This window comes from Scyliorhinus torazame, chromosome 8 (genome assembly GCF_047496885.1).
Source record: "Scyliorhinus torazame isolate Kashiwa2021f chromosome 8, sScyTor2.1, whole genome shotgun sequence".
NCBI classification, from domain to species: Eukaryota; Metazoa; Chordata; class Chondrichthyes; order Carcharhiniformes; family Scyliorhinidae; genus Scyliorhinus; species Scyliorhinus torazame.
Window position 1 is genome coordinate 268,873,099 of NC_092714.1, and position 12,007 is coordinate 268,885,105.

Consider the following 12,007-nt stretch of genomic DNA (forward strand, 5'->3'; position numbering starts at 1 on the left):
AAGTTTAAAGTCAAAGAAAACAATTTTGATTAATGCAATTAACTGGATCATTGATACAGCAGATGGTAGCTGCCAGCCCCCAATTCCTATATCTAGAATAATGGTGTAAAGTTTATAGACTTTTATAAACGTTAGAAGTATTACAAAAACAGTCCCTCATTTTGTTTTAATATTTGTTCCTGACCTAACATAAGCAGCATTCCTGGAGTGCCAAGTGACCTTGTTCAGTACTCACTCAATAGCCCTCCTACTGTCAATAAGAAATATTAGTGGGACAAAACTGATAGAAAAGAAAGTCCCGACATAAGGGGTTTTCAAGCCATATTCAAGCGCTATACAGTACACGATCACACGCTGAAAATTTTCAATGGAGGTAGGAAAGGAAATATTAGGGACATTTTAAAAACAAACCTCTCCTTTGGAAAAATGTTTACTGTTATTTCGAACCAGAGACAAGAAGAAAACATTATTTGATTTTGACACCATTCTTATCTGCTTCATTACTTCCATGGTACTTTCATGTAAAGAGGGGCAGCTCAATAGCATTGTGGATAGCACAATTGCTTCACAGCTCCAGGGTCCCAGGTTCGATTTTGGCTTGGGTCACTGTCTGTGCAGAGTCTGCACATCCCCCCTGTGTGTGCGTGGGTTTCCTCCGGGTGCTCCGGTTTCCTCCCACAGTCCAAAGATGTGCGGGTTAGGTGGATTGGCCATGATAAATTGCCCTTAGTGTCCAAAATTGCCCTTAGTGTTGGGTGGGGTTACTGGGTTATGGGGATAGGGTGGAGGTGTGGACCTTGGGTAGGATGCTCTTTCCAAGAGCCGGTGCAGACTCGATGGACCGAATGGCCTCCTTCTCCGCTGTAAATTCTATGATAATCTATGATGATAATCATAACTGATGTTCAAACATACTTGAGGACCAGAATTCTTAGTACAACATTTTGGTGGATAAAAGGGTGGATATAAACTTGTAGGAGGGGGTTGACTAATTGGCCTAGCTTGAGAAGTACCAGTGAGGGCAAAAGAAAGACAGGGAATGGGAAATAGGGAAAAGAAAGTGGGGGGAGGCAGGAGTATTGACAGTGAACAAAGAAATGGTCACCTCCCAGAGGGCAAGAAAGAGATAAGGGCAGGGTTAAATTGTACGCATGTAAATTCACAGAGTAGAGTGGACAAAACTGGGGAACTGGGAACAGAAATTGCTCGAAGGAGATATAACATATTGACAGAGACGTGGCTCAAGCCAGAACAGGACTGGATACTTAACATCCTGAGCTATAAGGATTTTAGTAAAAATAGGGTTGGTAAAAAAGGTGTAGCAGTCTCGGTCAAAGATAGTATCACAGCCCTTGAATGAGATGCAGATCCTGAATTAGAACCTATATAACCATGCCATCTATGCCCTGGGCAGCATGGTAGCACTGTAGCTTCACAGCTCCAGGCTCCCAGGTTCGATTCACGGCTTGGGTCGCTGTCTGTGTGGAACCTGCACGTTCTCCCTGTGTCCGCATGGGTTTCCTCCCACAAGTCCCAAAAGACGTGCTTGTTAGGTGAATTGGACATTCTGAATTCTCCTCCCTCAGTGTACCCGAACAGGCGGCGACTAGGGTTTTTCACAGTAACTTTATTGCAGTGTTAATGTCAGCCTACTTGTGACAATAAAGATTTTTTTTTTAAATGTAATAGTTGAAGGTGAGAAACGGTAAGGGAGTGGTAATGCCTGATTGGGTATTTTTATAAGCCTCCAAATAGTGGGGAGCAAGTAGAAGAGAGCATTGGTCGGCAGATTATGAAAATGTGCGGACAATTAGGTTTGTGATGGTTGGGGATTTCAATTACTCTAAGGTAGACTTGGAGAAGGGTAGAGTGCGGGGCACAGAAAGGGACACAAACATTCCTGCAGTGTGTGAAGAACTCTCTGGAATAGTACATTTCCAGTCCTACAGGGAGGAAGTTGTGCTGGATCTGGTCCTAGGAAATGAGGCAGACCATGTCACGGATCAAGATCCCAGACTGGAAAGGGGCAAGGTTTAGGGGTTTAAAAGTTGAACTGGAGCAGGTCGATTGGAAACATTTTGGTGGATAAAATAGTGGATGAAAAATGGGAGACTCTCAAAAATAAATACAGGGTATCCAAAGCTAGAGGAAGTTGGATGGCTAAGGTTATTGAGGAGAAGAAAAAAAGAGGCAAATGATGCATACCGGAATAGCAATAGAAATCAGGAACAGCATCTCAAATTCAGGAGGGAGACTAAGGCTGGAATAAGGAAGGCTGAGAGGAAGCATGAGGAAAGGATGGCAGGCTGTGCTGAAACAAATCGTAAAATGTCCGTCAAATATTAACAGTGAAAGATTAATGAAGGATAGAGTGGGGTCCATAAGGGGCAAGCAGGGAGAACGTGCAGACTCCACACAGACAGTGACCCAAGCCGGGAATCGAACCTGGGACCCTGGCGCTGTGAAGTAACAGTGCTAACCACTGGGCTACCATACCGCTAGTAACAATGGCCCAGTTGAAAATGTGGGTGTTGAGCAATTGGGCAGTATAATGATAAAGGATAGGTGCTAAAAGGGCTGGCAGCACTCCAGGTAGAGAAGTCGCCAGGCCCAGATGGGTTACATCCTAGATTGCTGAGAGGGGTAAGGGAGAAAATGATAAGAGCCGTTGACAGAAACTCTTCAGGCCTCTCTGAACACAGAATTAGTCCCGGGGGACTGGAAGATTGCAAATGTGACGCCATTGTTTAGTAAAGGAGCAAAGGATAATGCAGGAAACTACATACCTGTCAGCCTGACATCAGGAGTGAGAAAACTGATGAAGACCATAATATGGGATGAGATAAATATACACTTGAGAAAAATAAGTCAATACTAGATAGTCAACACGGCTTTGTGAAGAGCAGGTCATGTCTGACAAATTTAATTGAGTTCTTTGACAAGGTGACACAGGCAGTGCTGTGGCGGCTTTATATTTGTGCTTTCGGAAAGCATTTGATACAGTGCCATATGGCAGGTTGTTAGCAAATTAGAAATGTTTGGGATTGAAGGGCCCTTGGCAGCATGGATTAGAAGTTGGCTAAGAGATAGATGGGCATTTCTCAGACTCGAGTCAAGTTGAAAGTGGTGTCCCCCCAGAGCAGTGTTGGGGACCCTTGCCTTTTCTGATTTATATAGATGATTTAGAAATGGGTGTTGAGGGCAAAATCTTTTAAATTGCAATGCTACAAAGCTAGAATAGTGAATTGTGAGGATGACGCTGAGCGACTTGAGAGGGACATTGACAAGTTGGCCAAATACCTGGCAGATGAATTTCAATGCAGAGAAATGGGAGGTAATGCATTTGGGAGAAGAAACATGGGGAGACAATACAGGCTGAATGGTCCAACTGTGAGGGGAGTACAGGAGCAGAGGGACCTCGCGGTTCAAGTGCATAATTTTCTGAAGATGGCAGGGCAAGTTATAATAATAATATTTATTGTCACAAGTAGGCTCACATCAACACTGCAATGATGCCACTGTGAAAAGCCAAGTTGAAACAATTGTTAAGAAGGCGCATAGTATCCTTGGCTTTATAAATAGGGGCATGGATTATAAAAGCAAGGAAGCGATGCTCTATAAACCATTGGTCAGATCATATTTGGGATAGTGTGTTCAGTTCTGGGCACCTTGTTTAAGGAAAGATGTTAAAGCCCTGGAGAGAGTGCAGGAGATTTACTAGAATGAGGAATTTTAGATACAAGGAAAGATTAGAGAATTTGTGTTATTCTCCTTGGAGTAGAGAAGATTAAAAGGTGACCAAAATTATGAACAATTTTGACAAGGTAAAGAAGGATATTACGTTTCCACTAGCTGGTAAGTCAGTGCATGGGGTCACAATGACAAGATGGTCAGCAAGAAGAGAGCTCGGAGTGAGGAGAAACTTTATTCAAAGTTGTTGGGATTTGGAATGCTTTGCCTGGGAGAGTGGTGGAAGCAGATCCCATTGAAGTTTCAGAAGAATGCTGGATACATATTTGAAACTGATTAATTTAGAGGGCTACGGAGATAGGGCTGGGGAATGGGACGAGCTAGGGTTTTCAAAGTGTGAGTCATGAAAGTGTAGACCGCGGGTGGGTCGCGGAGTGATCAGTTGCGCCGTTCCTGCGGTGGTCCAAATCACGGGAGAAGCGGCCAACGGCCGCTACCGGCTTTTACATAGAGAATGGCGGCCACTGCCACCTTTTAAATCACAGTACCATAAAATTTACAGAGCAGGAGGCCACTCGGCCCTTCAAGTCTGCACCAGCCCCTCGAAAGAGCACACATCTCCACCCCATCACCGTAACCCCACCCAACCTTTATGGACACTAAGGGCAATTTAGCATGGCCAATCCACCGCACCTGCACATCTTTGGACTGTGGGAGGAAATAGGAGCCGTAGAAAACCCATGCAGACACAGGGAGAAAGTGCAGACTCCGCACAGGCAATCATCTGAGGCCAGAATTGAACCCGGGTCCCTGGAGCTGTGAGGTTTCAGTGCTAACCGCTGTAACACCGTGCCACCCTGGCAATAAATGAGGCTGTGTGGAGTCTTCCAACTGCAAGTGCCAGCAGAGAGCAGGTCACACGCCCTGCACTCACACTTGACATCAAGTGCCCTCCAGGTATGGGCATTTGCCGCCAACTCGCAGAGCAGTGCTGCTTCCGTTTTCCAGCTGCTAGCAAGCAAGGCAACTGAACTGTGAAGATCAATGGTTTTCTTAAAAATAAGAGACAGCCAGTGACTCAAATGGGCAGTTTACCCATTGGGCTGAATCTCACAACAGAACCTGCTGGACAGAGTTGCTCTGGAGACTCAAGGGCAGGACAGAGCAGAGCCAGTGTTAGCTTTGTACAGAGCTCCAGAGCCTCTGGTTAACAACCTATAAAGAAGAAGTTCATTTCACGAACAAAGCAATATAAAGATGGCTTCTTGAGGTGTGGTTTTGTTAATTGTGCCAATGAAAAAAAGGACGCAAAGCCCCGGGGTGTTATATGCAGGGAAGTACTGGCAAATGAGAGAAGATGCAGATTTTGAAAGAGACGTGGCAGGTGAAAAATTCCTTTTGAGGTTGAGATCCCAGAGTCAGTTATTAACTTAGTGCTGACTCCAAATTAGCTGTAGCTGACCTGTAACACCATATTAAAAATACCACAAAAGTCCATGCGGCTGTCAGCATTCTGCAGTACCATCTCCCAGGATATCCAGTGCTGAGTAAGACATGTGTTTTGTTGCTATTGTTCTTCACGACAACCTACATGTGCAAGGCTGGATTTTCTGTTTTCATAAGATGAAGACGGCACAAAGAAACTGGCTAAAGTCTGCACGTGGTATGCGCATTGCCGTCTCCTCTTTCAAACCCAATTCAAGTGAGATTGTGAGGACAAAGCAGGCTCCCCATTCACACTAAAGGTAAGCAAACGAGAAGCATGTCCTGCAGGTTGGTCGACATTGATCGCGAAGGTCGGCCAACAAGCAAAAGTGGGTCCCAGGAAAAGAAGTTTGAAAAACAGAGCTTTGGATCTCTTTCGGGAGCTGGTGCAGACACGAGGGGCTGAATGGCCTCTTTCTGTACTGTAAAATTCTACGATTCTGTAAAGATTCTATGATTCTGTAAAATTTGAAGTCCTGATGAGATCTTTTAAAACAGCACATTCACCTTGCAAGTTAAAATTAAATTTAGAGTACCCAATTCATTTTTTACAATTAAGGAGCAATTTAGCGTGGCCAATCCACCTGCCCTGCACATCTTTGGGTTGTGGGGGTGAAACCCATGCAAACATGGGGAGAATGTGCCAACTCCACACGGACAGCGACCCAGAGCTGGGATCGAACCTGGGACCTCGGCGCCGTGAGACAGCAGTGCTAACCACTGTGCCACCGTGCTGCCCTATTCACCTTGTAATTTGATCTATTAACTTAAAAGCTTTTGATAAAACGCCCTGCAGTGATTACGAAAGAAAACGTCCTGCTTCTCAAACCTCTGAGCTTCCTGTGATAATCATATTTTGGCTTTCAGAAAAGCTTATGACCAAATCTCACATGGGAAAAGAAAAAACTTCAAAACTACTGGATTCCAAGATGCATTACAGGACTGAACAAGGTATTAAAATAAAATAATAAGCAGAGTGCTATTGGGATTTGTAACGGGGGTAGGGGCAATTGAGCGTCAGGGCTTTGAGCACCCCAAATCCTTTCCTGCATGAAATTTAAATGCTGACATACATGTTTTTAAACTTGTTGAATTAGAAGACAATGCTTGCAATGGATGCTGCAGGAGGATTTCCCAAACATGTGCGATGGGGGACGGTCAGCTAGATCATGAACGATTCATGCAGGACAAAGCAGTCTGCTTAATCAGCACCCCAAACACCACCAGCACGCTGTAGCTGAGGTGTGCACTATTTAAAGGATGCACTGCAGCAACTCATCCAGGTTTTCCTGGCAGTACCTCCAGAAAAGATCAGAAGGCAAATGGAACAGCACCATATCCAGAGTTCTCCTAGAGGTCACACGCCATCCCAACTAGGTCATATAGCAGTGTCCCTTCACAATCCTTGAACTCCTGAGCCAATAGCATTGTGGAATAGCTTCACCGCATGGATCAAGAAATAGGCCGACAACCACCTCATAACAGTAACTAAGGTAATAAATGTTGGCCCTGCAAATGACACCCAAAGCCCAAGAATGAATTAAAAGTTAACTTTCCTGGACTGCTATGATTGGAGGTCAAGGCCACATTTTAACCAATTCTTCTTGGCTGCTGAGATTAGTGGCACTTGCCAAGATCACGGAGAACCACACATAAAAATCCAGCACAACCAGAATTGGTGAGAGACCAACATTGATCAGTTTAAGAGTGAAATGAAATATAATACTGACAATGCAAGTACTGCTTATTGGAAGGAATGATGACTAAACATAGTTATATAATGGAAGCAGCAGTATTAGCTCAGAATTTAAAATGGGGTCCAAGATCATAGAATCCATATAGTGCAGGAGGCCATTCGGCCTATCCAATTTGCACCGATCCTCTGATAGAGCACCCTAACCTAGGCCCTATGCCCGTAACCCCACCTAACCTAAGGGGCAATTTAGCATGACCGACCCACCTAGCCTGCATATCTGTGGACTGTGGGAGGAAACTGGAGCACCCGGAGGAAATTTGCGCAGAAACAAGGAGAATGTACAAACTCCACACAGGCAGTCAAAAGATGGAATTGAACCAGAGTCTCTGGCACTTTTGAGGCAGTGGTGCTGACCACTGTGCCGTGTGACTTTCAGCAAAATAATGTGGAAAATTGCAGTTCTGAAGAAAGGTTAAGGGAGAGGTACTTGAAGTATTAAACTGAAGAGTAATACATCCAAGAGTCCTGATTCAAGTCAGGCCAATAGGTCAAGAGAACACAAACTCCAACTGGCAAAAAAAATTAAAGCACGTGATCGCATATTTGCTCAACAAGATTCAATGGATGTTGATATTATCATTTGAAAATGTTAAGAGTGCTGCAAATACATAGGTCAGCAAGGGAGATGATAAGCCCTAAATTGCCCTTCCACAATGATGCCCACCTGAAGGATTCTCCTCCCCTGAGCCACCCACTTCAATGCTGCCAATCTCCATCGCCACACCACGTTCCTGACAAAGCCAAGTATAGCTAAATACTACTGAACAATTTTGTACCCTCCCCACCACCAGAAACTGCTGCATCTGAATTATCATCTTGCCATGCATTATCAGATTTGAAACTGGTTAGGGAAAAGCATTGGTGGATGTTGCAGGATTAGTGAGCAGAGGACAAAGATTTGAGAAAATTGGCAATAGAATCAGATGAAATAACATTTGTTTCCACTGCAGCACATTGCTATAACCTGGAGCACAGTGGGCTAAACAGCTGGCTTGTAAAGCAGAACAAGGCCAGCAGCGCAGGTTCAATTCCCGTACCAGCCTTCCTGAACAGGCGCCTGAATGTGGCCACTAGGGGCTTTTCACAGTAACTTCATTTGAAGCCGACTTGTGACAAGCGATTTTCATTTCACACTGCCTGAAACGATGGTGGAAGCAAATACAATGGTAACTTTGAAAAGAGAATTTCCAACAACCACAACAGTTTATATACAGGAGAAAAGGACGCTGACTGGTTAGTAAGTAGACTTTGGTCGAGACATTGCCATGGAGAAATCAATGGGAAAATTATTTGATTCCCAAGCTCCCAGGAAATTCAAACAAAAGCACAGACCTTGAACACATTCCTCTTGTTCGCAGCAAATCGAATCCCAGTATTTAATTTATCACACTTTTAGGAAGTGTAACGAGTCACTTAACAAGCTCGATTGTCTCAAATTTGTGGTTAAGAGTAGCTGTTCATGCACTCAGGATTGTTGAATATGCTACCCAACCACAGAATCACATCTAACAGCAGACATTTTGTTTTGGGTTTTGCGAGCACGGCTGGTCCAGTACAGTCTGTACGGTGCCTATTACCAGCTGACGAAGCATGCCGTTTGATTTGATCAACCAATCGCTGGGGCTTACAGCCTATGCATCTATGAAATTTCAAGAAAATATGGATAGAAGTCAACAAAAGAAATGAAAATGGTGATTTTAACTATCTACCAAAGTAGAGAAAACAAAACTTCTCAATTCTTCTCCAGTGTTTTATCCACATTTGCATTTTGGACATAAAGACTCATACTTGGATGAAGGGATTGAATACAGTAGCTAAATTTGCTGGTGACACAAAGATAGGTAGGAGAGAATAGTTGTGAGGAGGACATGTGAAGCCTGCAAAGTGATATAGCATGAACAAAACATTTGGCAAATGGGAGTACAATGAGGAAGAATGCTAACTTGTTCACTTAGGCAGGAAGAATAGAAAAGCAGCGTATTATCTAAATGGGAAGAAATTGTAGAGGGATTTGGATGTCCTGGTACATGAATCACAAAACGTCAGTATATTTTAGGGTTTTGCAGATGGAATTAAGGTGACAAACATAATGTTGTTTATTGTAAGGGAATAAAGTAGGAATGCTTTGCTATAGTTGTATAGGGTTACTGGTGAGGCTACATCTACAGGGCGGTTGTCTCCTTGTTAATGAAACAATTGCATTAGAAGTAGTTTAGAAAAGGTTCACTCAGCTGATTAATCTGAAATATAGCAAGTGTTCTACAGGGAAATGTAACTTGCACAAATCCCCAGATATTCAATGACACGTTTCTGAGGATGACGTCCAAAATTATGGAGGGTGGACAGTCAGAAGTCCCTTAGAACAGTCAAGTCTCAAGCAAGAGAGAATTCGGAATGTCCAAATTATCTAACAGCACGTCTTTCGGGATTTGAGGGAGGAAACCGGAGCACCCGGAGGAAACCGACACAGAGAGAACGTGCAGACTCCGTACAGACAGTGACCCAAGTCGGGAATCGAACCTGGAGCTGTGAAGCAACAGTGCTAACCACTGTGCTATTCTGCCACCCACAAACATGATTTTCAAAGAGGAACTGGATAAGCACCTAAAAGAGAAAGAAATTACTGGGCAATGGGGAAAGGGTTGGGGAGTGGCACAAGTTGAGTGTCTCTTGATGGGGTGTGGACCTCATCCAAACAGATCAGCCATGGAATGGACTGCCTGCTGTGATAGTGGAGTCGGACACTTTAGGAACTTTCAAGCAGTTATTGGATAGGCACATGGAGCACACCAGAATGACAGGGAGTGGGATAGCTTGATCTTGGTTTCGGACAATGCTCGGCACAACATCGAGGGCCGAAGGGCCTGTTCTGTGCTGCACTGTTCTATGATCTTATCAAATGGCAGAACATGCTCGAGAGGCCGACTGGCTTACTTCTGCTCCAATTTTGTGTTCTTATGTTCAGTCTCCCTCCTTGCTTGAGTAGCAGAGTTGAGTTTCCATTTTTCCAATCTGAGGAGACCTTTCCAGAGTTTAGGAAGGTTACAATCTATGCTATCATTATTTTTGCAGCTTCTTCATGATGCTAGAGTGCAAGCAAAGCCATCAGGTCATGGGGAACTTATTGGCCTTTACAACTCCCAATACTTTCCTAGCACCATTTCTCTCGTGATCGGCTCCTATTGTCCCTTGATTTTCTACTACTCTTGAAATGCTTTCTAAGTCTTCCAGACAGATACAAAAAACATGTTACAAAGTCTCTACCACTTTCTTTCCCATTAATTCCTCAGTCTCATCCCCCAAGGGACCAAAATTGATTTTGACCACTCACTTACTAATAGAAGTACTGCTTAATTTTTACATTTGTTGCAAAAACTAGGCACATATTCCAATTTCTCCCTCTATTCTTTGCCACCTGTTGTAATGTTTAAAGTGCTACAATTGATGGAGTGAGGAGGGTCGGAATTATGCAAATTCAAACTGGAAAAGCAGTTTTCATAATTCATGCCCACGATCTGGGCACACTGGCGGTCAATGTTTACAGACAAGCCTCAAGAGGACCAACAAGGCCAGGGAATACATGGTGAACAATAGGATACTAGAAGTACAGGCAACCGGAGGGCTCCAAAGGTAACAGGACATGTAGGTAAGGTGGTTAGAGGAGCTATCCTACTGTGCAGAGTTCTAGGCGCCACTGTATAGGAAGGATGAGATTGCACGAAAGGGTGCAGAAGTGATTCACCAGAGAGGCTGAATAAGCTGGGGTTGTTTTCACTAGACCAGAGATCGGGGGCGGGGGGGGGGTCAATAACTCAGACATGGATTTACAGCGAGCAGAAGATTTAGAGGGGTTTTGAGGAAAAGCTTTTCACTTAGAGGTGGTGAGAATCTGGAACTCGCTGCCCGAGAGTGGAGGAGGCCAGAACCCCACAGCATTTCAGAAGCATTTGAAACAGCAGTGTACAGGCAAGACTATGGACCAAGTGGTGGGAAACTGGATTAGAATCGACAGATGCTAGATGGCTGGCGCAGACAGGATGGACCAAAGGGCCTCTTTCTGTGTTGTAAACTATATGACTAAGATGCTCCAAAAAAGCTAGTGGGTTGCCCCTCCTTGTCAATTTACATCGAAAGTTTCCTTAATTTAGTAACATTTGCAACAACCCAGAGTCTTTTTTGTTTGTTTTTCTGATGTACAGGGAGGGATTTGAACTCAATTTCCAGGGCCTCGAACCACAATTTGGGACGAGGACAATGAGGAGCAGTGACGCCTCATCTGGTCGGACAGCCGGTGGTTCTCACGGGGGGCAGGGGGGGTGAAAAGATGAACAATCAACACTAAACTCCTATCAGAGGGATAACAGTTCATTTCCACCCAGCGAACGGGAGAATAGTTAAAAAGGAAGCTCAGCGGCGGCCGAACGCATGTGATGGAGCGGCAGGCGGGCCGGGTAGGCCCCAGGCCTCGCCCCGAGTCCACGCCCGGCCGCCGGCTCACACTTGCGCGGCCCCGTGTCTACCGGAGCCCGAGGCCTTGTCCCACCCCCACGGGCCAACGTGGAAAATTCAAAGCTCAGACAGACCTCGTCCCCCGACATGGCGGCTTCCCGGGCGGCTGGACACTCCTCCTTGCCGGGCTTAGCGGTGTTCGCTGACGGGATGGGGGAGAGTGGCTGGCGCTGGTGGCTGGTTCGCGCGCCGTCAGCCTGTCACCGCCGCAAGCCCCGCCCCCTCACACAATTGGCCAGCTTGGCACCGGCCCCTTCACTCCGATTGACCCCTCATCCCGTCTGTCAGAGTCTACGTCAAGGCGCAAACAGGCATTGCATCAGCCCACCGGCACTGCGCGTGCGCAGATCAACCGTGGTGAGAGGGCGCTGGTGCGCGTGCGCAGATCAACCGTGGTGCGAGGACGCTGGTGCGCGTGTGCAGATCGACCCTGGCGAGAAGGGGCTGGTGCGCGTGCGCAGATCAACTGAGGCGAGCGGGCGCTAGTGCGCGTGTGCAGGCAGACCTTGCTCTGTCCTGTGCAATGTCTCTCCACCACCAAGGAGGGGGAGAGGGGAATTTGGCAGT

At 45.5% G+C, this 12,007-nt stretch overlaps 1 protein-coding gene across 1 annotated transcript in view; it reads right to left on the reverse strand.

The window, feature by feature from the left end:
• eif2s2 (eukaryotic translation initiation factor 2, subunit 2 beta) overlaps positions 1–11,672 on the reverse strand; it is an 80,886-nt gene extending 69,214 nt beyond the window's left edge. The window contains exon 1 of the mRNA XM_072515291.1: positions 11,515–11,672. Within this exon, the coding sequence (XP_072371392.1) occupies positions 11,515–11,529 (15 nt within the window). The 5' untranslated portion in view covers positions 11,530–11,672. The remainder of the gene's footprint in view (positions 1–11,514) is intronic.
• Between the last annotated feature and the right edge of the window lie 335 nt (positions 11,673–12,007).